This window comes from Rhopilema esculentum, chromosome 2, assembly GCF_057945365.1.
Source record: "Rhopilema esculentum isolate cy_ngs chromosome 2, ASM5794536v1, whole genome shotgun sequence".
NCBI lineage: Eukaryota > Metazoa > Cnidaria > Scyphozoa > Rhizostomeae > Rhizostomatidae > Rhopilema > Rhopilema esculentum.
This window is the reverse complement of record NC_142816.1, coordinates 5,830,040-5,843,859: the sequence shown is the minus strand read 5'-3', so window position 1 is coordinate 5,843,859 and position 13,820 is coordinate 5,830,040. Positions and strand designations below refer to the sequence as shown.

The 13,820-nt window shown below is 37.0% G+C and overlaps 1 protein-coding gene across 1 annotated transcript; it reads right to left on the bottom strand.

Annotated features, from left to right (window-relative positions):
- Window positions 1-49: 49 nt before the first annotated feature.
- LOC135695394 (uncharacterized) lies at window positions 50-13,494 on the bottom strand. Its single transcript, XM_065214470.2, has 11 exons — window positions 13,199-13,494; window positions 11,910-11,983; window positions 9,703-11,109; window positions 8,914-9,174; window positions 7,862-8,191; window positions 6,938-7,117; window positions 6,236-6,442; window positions 5,936-5,989; window positions 4,887-5,233; window positions 2,251-3,061; window positions 50-1,831 (listed from the first exon to the last, which is right to left on the bottom strand). The coding sequence occupies exons 2-11, from the start codon at window positions 11,959-11,961 to the stop codon at window positions 1,407-1,409; spliced, it is 4,074 nt and encodes a 1,357-aa protein (XP_065070542.2). The 5' UTR covers window positions 11,962-11,983; window positions 13,199-13,494; the 3' UTR covers window positions 50-1,406.
- Between the last annotated feature and the right edge of the window lie 326 nt (window positions 13,495-13,820).

Sequence of the window (13,820 nt, the reverse complement as noted above, 5' to 3'; positions counted from 1 at the left end):
AGAGTGCTTTATGTATAAATTCTTGAGCCTTGATATCCTAAGATTGGGGTCTTAAAGTCCTGGTGGCTGTCTCTTCCCCGACAGGTCCTCGCATCAGTTAATATGATATCAAAAATCGGTGTAAGTATCAGTCAATTTCTCCCTGTACTCATTCTCTTGGTATCCCTGTTATTTGACGCTTTGCTTGTAGCGTCTATCACCATGAACACTTAATCGTCCCTTCTTGCACTGGAAATATTATCATTTCTCTTTTAAAAACTTTTTTCTCATCAATGATTCAATATTTGGCGCTGTTTATATACCGAAAAGCCGCCGGTTCACGTATGTTCAGAACAGAACTTGAAAAACTTGAATTTTATTTATTTTTTCCAACAATTTTAACTAATCAATCCGGGATATTGTTTCTACAATTTCTATGTTGGCTGTGTCCACTTCAATTTTATTTCGCCTATTTCTCTTTAAAAATTGTTTTTGTGATCTTTTGATTCTTAAAGTTTGTTGCTTTGAAAGCCTAACGACGATATCAACTGCTGAAGGCTGTATCACAGCAGAAATTGGTGCCCTCCTACCAAATTTTTAGAGAGGTAGCGATACACAATTCAGAAATTTTAATAAATAGTTACTCATTTATTATTTTCTACAATACATTCTATTGGCTACAATTGTTACACTATATTTAGCAGTAAGTTATAAATAAGTTTAATTAGAATTTGATATTTAACAAAATTACATTGATTGACTGTACATATTAGTTATTCTAGTGAATACTTATCAACTTGCATAAATATTATTGACTAGTTAATAATCGGATAAAAATAGTCAATGACCGTGAAAACTGTACCCCCTCTTAAAGTTGAAAAATGTTGGCAAGCAAAGAAGCATATTGATATCGAGTAAAAACGTGATTTTTTTCCTCTCCCTGTTCGAATAATGCCTGTTTTTCTTATCTATTAGAGGGGTTGCTGGTGATACGACGAATGGACAGCGGCAAATCGGGTGGCAAGTCAGGAAGTGGTGAGTTCTTTTTCTCGCAGTAATTTTAGTTTAATTTATTGATCTTTTTTCAGAAAACAACCCTTCGTAATCAACCTCGGTAATAGCTTTATCTCGACCTTTTGCGTCAGCAAATGCATGGTCTGCCCTTAAAGCATTCAAAGCTGGATACAACTTTATTGATAAGTCAACTTTTTACGAGGGACGTCTAACGTAACTGTTCTTAAAAACAGTTTTAATCGTCTGGTTTTTATATTGAAATAAGGCCATATCCAAGGCTGTACTTCAATTTATAAAGAACATTGTCTTATCTCTTTGTTTTACCCTCTGGAAAATGTAAAACTATTTTTAACTAATACCAATTTGAAAACGGAGGTTTCTGAATCATCTCCTTCGTTTGCATAACGACCTGCTCAATGTGTTTTTATTTTATCTTTTTTACTGACCACATCAATATCAAAGTCCTTTCCTTGCACGGACGCAATCTCAGCTTTCTCTGTCGCCGTTTCATCCGAATCTTTCTCTTCTTTTTCTTCCTTAGGCTTATTTGCTGACTTTTCCTTCTTCTTCCCTCTAGTATGACTGCTCCTCCGGTGTGGTGACTCTTCTGACACCGTGGTCGGACCTTCACTGCCAATCGTACTATAGACACTGTCTGTGCTTGTGCTTTCCTTGTTCTCCTTCACATTATTCCTGCTCATATGCCGCAGCTTGTTTTTCATAGTCTTCATCAGTGATTCACTGATAAGATTGCTAAGCATTGGCTTGATGTTAGATGCCCGCAATGCTGTTTGTGGTTTCTTCTTATGCACCAAGCTCAAACTGTGTACCAAACCGCCTAGAATGGACAGAAGCATAGTTCAAATCAATTGCAAGTCGCTTAGAAACTCCACTCCAGCTTAAGAGAGAAAAGCACAGATTGGTTACATTTCAACTTAGCCTGATTGTTATGCTGTCAGAATAAAAAGTGCAAAGTGGGCAAAGAAAATCGATCATTTAACGCCACATTTAATATCAGCTCTATTGCTCCTGTTGACTATTTGAGATCATTAAAGTTATGAGAATATTTTGATATTAACATTTGGACTCTGCAGAAAAGCAAGCGCAACATATCAACAGTTATTCATTGGTCGAAAAAGTCTGGACTGGACTAGTTAAAAGTCTTCACAATGCTTACACACCGCTTCGAAATAGGCGCCAAAAGATTTCAACATAGAGATATCTGTATTTTTATGTATATGAACATTGTAAACTCACCAATATTGTTTTCATCGACAGCATTGCCGACTCCTATGCCTTGGTGACTCCTGCCTGTTATTTTCTCGCTTCCGACATTACCAAGATCGCTGCCCATGAAATTGATGGGAATTTTACCAAAAAACTTCTGAATTTCTGACGCCTGACTGCCTTTCTCTTCTTGCTTGTCCAAAACACCGTTTTCTAATAACTCTGAATGTGTCTTTATCTTACTAAGGATGTTTTCCTGGGCAGATTTCAAAGACTGAAGCAGCGAATTCTGTCTTACTGCATTTGCTAATACGTTGGCTTTGATTCCAGCTCCAAGCTGTTGTAAACTTTGAAGCTCTATCAATTGCTTTAGATCACTAACTCCGTTTGCATCAGAGTCATGTTGACTGTTTTGTTTGATCTTCTTTGCACCTTGCTTTACCAATGACGACAGAAGTGCTTCTTGCATTGAGCCAAGCTGCTTTAATTTTGCCAGCTGCAATGCTGTGACACTTTTTGGATTCATGGCTTCCTCTCCAAGTGCTTTTTTCAAATTGTTCAGCAACTCACTTTGTTTGCCTGTGCTGCTCATCATTTTCTCGATAAGCTTCTTAAAACCCTCATCCCCCTTGTCATGATCCCCCTTGTCACGACCCCCCTTCTCTTTCTCTGTTTTTTCTTTGACCTTTTCTTCCTTCGACTCAGCTTCGTTGCCATCCTCTTTTGGTTTTTCATTCGCTTGGGCTTCTACTTGCTCGTCGTCGTTTCCTTTATTCTTGTCATCTGCTTTATTATCAGTCAAAGAACTGCTTTCCTTGACCTCTTCTTTTGAACTGTTTTCCTTCAAGAACAAAAACAATGGTTTTCAAACAACAGCGAGATCTGAGCCTCTTTCAAGGGCTGCGGCGGACTAGGCAATGAGTAGAAGGAGGATTCGGGACGCCTCCTCCAAATTATCGATTTTTTTTGGAAGATAGCTAAACATTTGTTTGTAATATTAAAAGTAAGTTATCGTGCAATGTGCATATCGAAATTTCAGCTATATACAGAGTTGAATTATCGAATGCTATGATGTCACATTTTTTATCAATGCAATGACCAAAACACAATCATTAGCTTTTGAAGTTCATTCCTTCAAAGGGGAACGAACAGACCTTTAAAATATTGGTAATTATTTGCCTGCAACATCTTGCTTTGAAAAGTTTACCGATCAAAATTTAGCATAATAAGATCTATGCAGACTAATTAAAAACCGATCTCACGACTTTGCTAGCACACTTTGTGAGCGTACTCTTTCCTAAATCTTTGTTTCAAAATCTAGAACTTCTACTTTCACCAAATTGTGAGCAGATCGACAAAAATGGAAACCTGAATTACGATAAGACGTTATTTCAGCTTGAAAATCCTGATCTAATTTAGTAATTCCCATCCTATATAAGTAATGTAATTAAATATAAAAATCTTTATTAATAATTCGAAAGTTTATTATTAATATTTAATTATTTCTTTGATATCTTAAGCACTAAAGCTTTGGCTGAAAAATCCTGTAAAAGTTATTTCATCCCATTTTTATCGTATTTTTTTCATTACTTTCATCTCCTTGGTTAATTCTTTTCGAATTGGTCTCGCTAAATGACGTCACGTTTGTAGCATAACCTCAATTCACTCTTAAACAAATGCTGTTATCAGAAATTGCTTTCCTTAACTTTATCTAAGAATATAATGGTATTAGCTAAGAAATATAAATATAATACTATAGAATATAATATTCATTAATTGTAGAATGTGTGCTTCAAAACTTGGTCTTTACTTTAACGAACTCTCTTTATATATAACAAGCTAAATCTAGTGTTTAAGAAGATTTAAAAAGTCAAGCTGCGTATTTGCTCTGTGGATAGTAATGCTTACAGAACCATGTTAATTGATGGTGGCTGACATTTGTAGATGGATTTTAAACTGTTTGTGGATTTTCAAAATCCTTAATTTGCAGCGAATTCTTATCAATTGCGCAAGAATGGGTGATAAACTTTAAACAGATTATTTTTAATTATGAAGTATTGGACATGCTCTTAACTTCAATACTCTCTTAATGATCAAATTACTTCAATTATTGCTGGTATAATTGAACCGTTTAAAAGACCTAATTTTAATTACAGCTTTACTGGTACAGACGGGCTGTAAAATCTCAATTTGTCCTTTTTGGCTACTGTTCTTCAAAGACAAGATGATTTGATATCATATTCCAATAGTCTGTTAGACCAAGTGGTACTCGAATATTTTAATGTAAACAAAATGATTCCTCACACATCTGGCAAAATGATTTTTTACCTAAGGTCTTTATATAAAAGCGAACCAAATTATCGATTGTGTGCAGAGGAACAAGACATAATCGTATTTTGTAAAAATTTATTGCTCAATGACGTGTTGTTACATTGAAGTGTCAAAATATAGTTTGTTTATTCTTTTTACTATAAAAAATATCATAATTTTGAAGGCATTCTAGAATTATCGAATACATCTGTCTAAGTACCCATGGTGCTTTTGAATGAGATTGACGTTTCAAATGCATTCGTTCATCCTGACATTCGTTTACTCAGGTATCTGATTCTATTGCTATTTAACTAGGATATGCAGCGTTTCATAAGGTACTGAAGAGCTTCGCTTACCTCTTTCAGATTCTCATCCACCTTGCTTCCTTCCTCTGTATTTTTTGCCTCTTTTTCTTTATCAGATGTTGAGGTCTCATTTTTTCCCGTGCTAACATCTGGACCTCCCCTTTGCTTCGGTATAACTGGTGCGGGAGCTTTTTTGCCTGAGCTCTTTGCCCCCTTTGGCGACTCTTTCTCGGTGTTTTTTTCTGGAACAGCCTTGGACCCCTCAACCAAGGGACCACCTTTGCCACCCTCCTCTTTGCCACCCTCAATCATCGGGGCGCCTTTCTCGTCAGTTTTTCCTTCAAACGTCAGTGGTGACGGAGGAGGATCTTCTGATTCCATTACTGGGTGATTGACCACTAGAATTTAAGTATTTTGATTTTAGTTAGGGAGCTGGATCTATTCCATGAGATATAAGAGCAGCCTAAGCTTCTCTTTTAATTGACATATTAACAAACAATTTTTCCCGGCATTATTTTTCTGCAGCCAGCGCTCTGAACAAGAAAAGTGTCTTTACAACTGAAAATATGGACGTTTATGTTTCTACAGTTGTTTAGTTTATGGATGTTTCGCTGTACCTGCAAATATTTTACGTCTATATCTATAAATATTCTATCATATCGTATCTTATCTTATCGTATCGTATTAACGTGTATCGAATTGTTTCGTGTCGTTTCGTATTGTTTTATACTTAATCGCATCTTATCTTGTTGTATCAAATCATTTTGTTTTACACTGTTTCGTATCGTCTCATATTGTATCATACTGTAACGTATTATATTATACCGAAAGTACTATACTGTATCAGGTCGTATTTTATTGTATTATACTGGGTCGTATCGTATTCTATTGTATCGTATCGTATCGTATTGTATTGTATCGTATCGTATCGTATCGTATCGTATCGTATCGTATCGTATCGTATCGTATTGTATTGTATCGTATCGTATCGTATCGTATCGTATCGTATCGTATCGTATCGTATTATGTCATACCGCATCTTAGCTATCGTACAACCTAATATTTTATTTCATTGTGTTGTATTTTGCTGTATTCATTACCTGGCACATGATACGGGATCTTCATATTCTCCCATGGATTCTTGTATGCGTATACTGCATGAAAAGAAATACGATCGATTATAAGTACCAGGAAACCAAATTAAATAATTAAGATGGCAAATAGCCTTTGTTGCTTTAAAGACAAAATACAGAAAATGCATCTAGCGGGACGTAATGTATTTGTATCGATGGCCTTGCAAAACCCTTCTTTTCAAAAATTTCCTCATTGCTGATTACTTTTTGAATTAAGTCATATGCTTGATAAAAAGGCAAATAGATATATTTTTAATTTTTACTCACAGTCGTATCCAGTATGAAGATGGTGGCTTCCGTGATGAGCGAATGCGCTTGGGTCCATATGTCCGGCTAGTGTCCCGCCTGTCCCTCTAAGGCGCTCCTCCAAGCCATGGTATTGTGACAGCAGATTGTCAATGTGTTGCTTGTACTCCTCCTCGTGCGAGTCTTCTACGTGCACTGGGTCACCAACAACAGGAGCCAAGTTCATTCCTTGGTAAGCAAATAGAAGATCCTGTAATTGACTTGGTGCAGTTTGTTTATTGTTATAAATTGTAGTATGTTAGGTAGGGGTAAGCTTACATAAGGCCCCAATGCTAGTCGTATTCTTCGCTAATCGCTAATCACTAATCGCTAATCGCTAATCGGTTATCGTAACCAGTCTTTGATTTGGGGCGTGTTATAGACAATGTTGGTATGTAAATGAGATATAATTGCTCTTTTTCAGTTCAATTTGAGCCAATGGGTTCAAAAAACCCCATTTCTTACTAATCCAAAACCCACTTCTTCGGTAACTCCCCCACCCGCCCTAAAGTTGCCTCAACAAACAAACTCTTCTTTTTATTTGTTTTATATTGTTAATTTTTGAAGTACCGAAGAGCTGCAGCAGAACAGGATTAATAATAGGAAAATAAGACCCCCTGAAAATCTGCCCCGACTCACTAAAATACACCCCCTTTTGACTCATATCGATATGAGCATAGCTACCTCCAAACGTGTGGCCCTCTTCGTGGTGGTATCCATGCGAAGCATGATGACCATGCCCCATCACTATTCCAATCCCGTCATGAGGATTCAATTCAGCATCTATGGCAGGATCATCTTGGATTGCTTGGATCGCCTTAATCCGTGTTGGCGAGAAATCTATCGGATGACCGTCGTTATGTGCTGCAAACATATTACAGATTATTATTATCTGGTATCTCATATATCTTTTGTCGCTCGGGATTGAAATAGTTTATCATAAATTGTAAAATTCTTCTGACTCAGATATTTTATGATTTGAATGACAAATTGGTTCTCAACCCTTTTTATATCGTACCCTATTCCTTATCTTTACGGAACAACACACCTTTCTGATTTGCAAAATTGTTTGCTGTGGCATGAAACACAACCCATGATTCGTGTAGGCACGGCAACTCAAAACTTTCAAAACAATGCAGGCATGATTCACATATTTATTGCTTAGATTGCCACAGTTCTTTAAAAATGTTGAATTCAGCAAGAAAGTTCGTTATTGCTCTGATCCTGTTCCTTCCATGCAAAGCAAAATTTTTCTCTAGATGTTTACTCTAGATAAAGGATCATGATACCTGGCTGCAGAAACTCTCAATGACAGTTGCTACTTTTCTAAAAAAATTGACAATTTGTGCTAGCAAATAACAGAAAAGAAAATGCTAGAAATTGTTTTTAAGAACCGCTGATTTCTAATATGTTTAACTAAATGATTTAGCAAAGTTTTGCCAATTCATTACTCCAAGAATTGTTTTGAATGCCACTATTGTGCTTTGAGTATGTATGAATAAATCTCTATTATGCCCTGGCTTTTACAGTGACACCAGTTCTGAGGGCTAAACAAAGTATTAGTACTTGCGCACTTTAGCCTGCTTCTAAATTGTTCTAGATCCTTACAATATTCAGATGAGTGGACATGCGGTAGATGCCCCGTCCAATGTGTATCGATGCCATCTAATGTCTCAGTTGGTAACATTATTCCGGGTGAGCGGTGGCCTCCGAAATATGACTTAATCTTGAGACCATGGTGTCTCTCGACATGATGTCCACCTAAATGATCCTCACCAAGATCATGTTCCCAGATCGAGTCTATCAAATTCGCAGTGTGGTGATCTTCAGGCGAGGCAGACTCCTCCAGTGACTTGATCCCGTCGTCGTGGAGCATCTCATCAGGACCATGACCGAAGTAATCGCCAAGGTAAGCATGGTTGGGGCCTTCTCCGTGACCTGCAAAGTATTTTTTTGTTTGTTCTCAATTTTTCTTTTCTCGAAATGCTTTCTCAATGGCTAAGTACTGATTAACTTTTATATAACTTTGCAGTAATGCATTAAGATTTGTCTAATGTAAAAATGTTAACATAGAGGGGAATGAAGATAAGCGTAATAAAAATTTTAGGCCTAGTAAGAGCTGGATAGTCTCAATTGAAATGAGGACATTAAAGAAGGGCCACATCTTGCCGAATTGCAAAAGAAAAGCACGCCCGGATATTTTCCTGACAAAAAGTAGGTCGAGGTGTTTTCTTGCCGGAATGTAGATCCAGATATTTTCCACTTCGGAATGTAGAACAAGGTATTTTTTGCTGGAATCTAGTCCCGGATCTTTTCCTACCGGAATGTAGTATATTTTTTGTACCGGAATGTAGAACAGGGTATATTTGCTGGAATCTAGTCCCTGATCTTTTCCTACCTGAATGTAGGATATTTTTGTACCGGAATGTAGATCCAAACATTTTTCCCAAAGAATTTCAGTGTTTTTCTACCGGGTTGTAGGTTTAAATCTATTTTCTACTAGAATGGAGGGTGCGTTTTTGTGCATAAATTCGACTCATGGGACATCAACGTCAAATATCAAAAACCAAATATCAACCAAGTCGAAAAAATATTGTCTGCAAATTTAAGGTTCTACAAAGTGATAATAATAATCTAAAAGACATCTCATGAGACATTACCGGTGTAAAATCCATTCCCTGGTGAATGTTTGTTGCTCCAGAACTTATTCGCATCTTCTCTGTCATGCTGTGCGATTTTCATTAGCAATGGTGTCGAATCATGCGAAAGCTTATCGTCCAAGTTGTCATGTTCACTATCCTCAAGAATACCATCATCTTCTTCTGTCCCTCGTGAGGTAGCTGAACCTCCTGCATAATGGCCAGTTAACGATCTCCCTGCAGCTGTGCTTGCAATTTTCCTTGCGTGTAGAGTTGATTTTTCTACAACGAACCAAACAAATCTTTCTAGCAAGGTCTATTCCTAGATTTTCGTCATAATCACGATTAATCAATGATTTTAATCTTAGCTTGTTGGCATATGATTGTGAAGGTTCATTATTTCATCAAATTGAAGCCTTTCTCCCCATTTCACACTAAAGTGATAAAGACACGGGAACTATATGCACACCCCTTGGACTGACTGACCCTGTTTCTCTTCCTGCATAAAGCTTGGGAATTTCGTTATTGGTAAAGAAAGGTCTCGGAAAATTATCACTTGAAAATATTCTTTTTCCCTTTCTAGAAAAGACACTTACACACGATTATGTGGAGAATTCATGTTTCTGTGTCGATATTGCAAATGAAATTTGACAACGGAACATTTAGGAGAAGTTGCAAAGGTTTCATAAGGAAAAATATTTTATATGAAATTTTTCTTATTGTAATAGGGCTTTTCACTATGAGAGCAATTGTCAAATCAACGTTTCTTGATGATAGCAGTCAGCCAATGTTTGAAGGTAAGCAACACACCTTTAACTTTCTTTGCTATCGCATCTGCTAGACTTCGCTTCTGCAACATCAACAACGACCGTCTATGCCTCATTAGGCGATGCGCGAGAGTCTCGGGTGACCTGTGAATCGAATCCCTCACGTGGGCACCGTCCGGTGATATCTGTATTATACCGCTGTCAGTTTGCTTTGGATCTTCTTGCTGTATCCCAGCATTATCAAGGAACAATGATGGTGTTGAACCGTGGTTAGGAGCTGCTACGGGCGGCATAGTTAGATCTGGTGTTTGCCCACAACCTGATGCTCTCTCCCCGTTCAATCTGAGCAATGATTGATCCACATTCTGGCCGATTTCTCCGTAGGCATCAAACATATGCCCTGTTTCTCCCAAGGAACCTCCAAGTGATCTACCAACTCCCATTACATTTCGCTCGTCCTCTACTGGCAACCGTAACTTGTTAACCTTGCTCCTTCGCCATCGCTTCTGTATGTTACCCCATAAGTGGTTTTTCTGCAATTTAAACTCGGCTGGCACGTCTCGTGTTTCGTATTCATCAATCAAATTATAAGGCAATTTTCGATAGAATTTCCTGTCATTCTCTTGTGAACCGAGGAACTCTGATACAGGCAAAGCTAATGTATCATATGGGTCTGTTATCAGCTCCTTTTTATCCCCAATTTGCTGGATCAGGTTATTGATCTCTTGATGATCATCATTATCTACAGGTATCTCGTTGCGCAGATTTCGTATGCTTTGAATCAAGCTATTTCTATAAGGTATATCGTATCTTTTATGCCCATTATCTTCAATCTCAGGCTCTTCAGTATCCACGTATAGGCCATCCCTTTTTGTTCCAGGCACATGCACAAAGCTCCTTCTGCCATTCAGGTTTGCTTGCCAATCATCACTCGGAAGGCCAACGTTGTTTTCGTTCGTATCTCCATTTTGCCCAAACATAAACTGCTTTATCTCATCTTCGGCATTCGGCCGACTCCCCCCTGGCAGTGAATGATATATTGGCTTGGATATAAGTGAAGCAAGCTTCAATTCTGGGCTTCTGTCGTCTTCGTCTACTTCATCTTTGCCAAAAAATGTCTCTGCTTCATAGTTTGATTGCTTGATGTGAGGTTTCCTGACAGGCTTAGGGTTTAAGGCATTTCGAAGCGCAAATAGTGCCGGCCCGTCAAGCTCACTTTTTCGATGTCCCAAAAAGTCTAATTTACCCAATTGGAAGTTCTCGTTTCCACTGAATTTTTGTGGATCGTTTTGCGACTTTTCATCTCTACCGTACTCTGGAATTATTTTCGATGTTTTCCACGCATTCAAGAAGGAACTTATCACATCCCTCGCCTTTTTATTTTGAATATTGTCCTTCTTAAATTTTAGTACGCTTTTATCTACAGCTGTCATACCATCAATGAGAATGCCTGCAAATACCAAGAAAATGCATTTTATCAACACAAAAAATCAAATTTTTATGAGATCCCAAACAAAAAATCAAGTCATTACCTTTACCATTATTGCTTGGAAACATATCCAATCCAGCAGTTTTTAGTAATAAACAGGGACGGACATTTGATCAAATATTGGGGGATATAAGCCTTTTGTTTTAATAAGATGTTTTAAAAAGACCATCATCCTAAAAAATGTTGGGGTTGACCGACCCCTTCGCCCCCTAGATGTTTGCCACTGGTTATAAATATCAGCTCCATAAATGTAAAGCAGGAGATGTATTTTGTCGACCTTTGGTTGATATGTATTTATTCTAGACACCGAGAAGCTATGTTTTTCGAGCAGAATTTCCCGGTTCTTTCTTTCGATATGACTACACTTTGTGATTCCTACGCCAGGAATTGTAGAGAGCTGGTGACTCCCCTCACTCTGGGTGAAAGTTTCCTCATGTATCTTGCTCGTGTAGAGGAACAGTAGTACGGATAATTATTCTCTTGGACTCCAGCGGTAATCGTTCTTTAGGCACGCGGCATTGTTGGTCAACTATACTGGTCTTTTTCTGATTGGCCTATTTCCATCTACAACTGGGTATATATTTTTCATCGTGTTCTTTCGGACCCTTATTCTGACGTTTTATTCTCCGAGGAGTGTCAGACGAAAAAGCTTTTAGCTAATATGTTGTAAAATGTTTGCTTTTTTCAAAGCCTTTTGTAAGTTCTGTACCGCCAAAAAACTGTTCAGATAATTATTCTGTAACAAATGAATCGTTACTTACCAAAGACTAAAACCGATAGGACTGTTGTGGCCTTCACCATTGTGTAATACATATTTTATCATCTACAGTAATACCTGGAATAGATTTGTATCCATTATTTGTACAATACTGTACAATTACACATAAAATAAGCTTTTTATACTTCAAATTTCAAAATGGCTCGAAAAGTATAAACGCAAGTTATGGTTCCGGATTTTATCTTGTTTGACGTGACGTCACTATTTCCTTGGAGTTGAATTTTCTCAAGAGACTTATTTAATAGGTGAATATGTTTGTGTACCATGTTTGGTATCAGTAACTGGAATTATTTGGGATCTTGTTGTGCCTAAACTTGTTTGGGTTCTCTTGATTATATGCTTCAATACTCTTTGGTGTTGGGTATAATGTTGTGGTCAATATCCTGCCAGTCATACGAATGATATCAATCATATTGCCTTATATGCCATGTAATATCATTCCTGGTCACGTTACGTGATATTACCACATGACATCAGGTAATATTACTAGCGCCAAGTACTAGTAATATTGTATCGATAACACTAGATAGGCGGTGTCAAATCAATCCTTTATTAACCATTTCTTTTAAGCCGTATAGTCTCAATAATTTCTTATCAACCATTTCATATTAATCATTTAATATCAATCATTTTTTATCTGTTTTATATTTACCATTCTACGCAGTTCGTTTGTAATATAATATTAAATGATACATATAATATCTATCATATCATAGCAACAGCTTCGTATTGACTACTTGATACCAATCATATCTTATTAATAACCTCATACCAACAGTTTAGCATCAATCAGATCTTTCCCTTTCTTTTGTATTAGCCATGCAATATCAAACATATCGATATTTTTATTTCAGCGATATCATTTTAATCGCAGTGTGTAAAAAATTGGAAATTAAGAGATATTACAATGTAATACCAGTCATTTTCCCGGTTCACTTCTCATATCAAGCAGATTCTTGCAGCCTTGATAATATAATTTAATTTTTCCTTTTCTTGGACTATTATATTTTTCAGTCCAAGTGATATTTTCCAGTCGGCGAAAGTTTTGTCTAGTTATCCTGTAAAAAGATCTCAGCTCCCAACAGTTAATCGATATTGCCTCAAAATGTTTGTGCAAATAATTTATAGAATATATTTCTAGCTTATAAGAAATTGCTTTTTTTAGCATCTAAGTGCGACGACAATTTTCATAAACTGATCGTATGCTATTTTTAGGCCTTCTTGCTATTTTATGCTTTTAACGTTATAGAAATTCAAATACATAACCCAAACCTGGGCTTTTTGCTTCCCTATCACCGCTTAACCATTCTCAGCCTTGTCTTTGTTTTCATGCAGTATGATAAAGTTAATCCTTCGGAGTAAATCTTTTTGGTATTTCCAGTAGTTTGATCCTGCTTCCGTAATTGCTCTTATCAACTAGATTGCATTTGGCATGGTAGCTAATACGATTATCTCATTTGTTTGCCAAAACTGTATCCGAAGACCAGCCGGAGAATAAAGCCGTAATTCATTCACTGGGTTTTCCAATAAACAAATCTTGGTTTATACCATGGCTAGCCACTCACCCTGACTTCTGTTCACCAGCCTTGAGACTCTGTTTATAGCTACGATTACCCGAGTTAAATCTAAGATAATTTTTTGAATGTAATTAACTATAATTATCACAGAGGTCATTGAAAGTTGGCAATTGTCTTTGGGTGGGTGGGGGGCAGGTTGATGGATAGGTGAGTGGAGGGGAAACTTCTTGCTTAGCAGCAGAAGAGATATCTTAGAACAGTGCTAGGCCTAATGATACTCAAATTATCACCATCCTTTTTTGTCCCTTTTGATAATTTTTGTTTAACACGCAAGTTGACTTTTACACTTCCAATAATTTTGTAATGATTAAATTAAC

Excerpts from the sequence above, each read along its gene's own strand:
- LOC135695394 (XM_065214470.2), bottom strand. The coding sequence starts at position 11,961 with ATGTATTACACAATGGTGAAGGCCACAACAGTCCTATCGGTTTTAGTC. Across the intron at positions 7,118-7,861 it reads TGTCCACTCATCTGAATATT|CACATAACGACGGTCATCCG; the intron begins GTAAGGATCTAG and ends ATATGTTTGCAG. Across the intron at positions 6,443-6,937 it reads AGAGGGCCACACGTTTGGAG|GAATGAACTTGGCTCCTGTT; the intron begins GTAGCTATGCTC and ends TTGCTTACCAAG.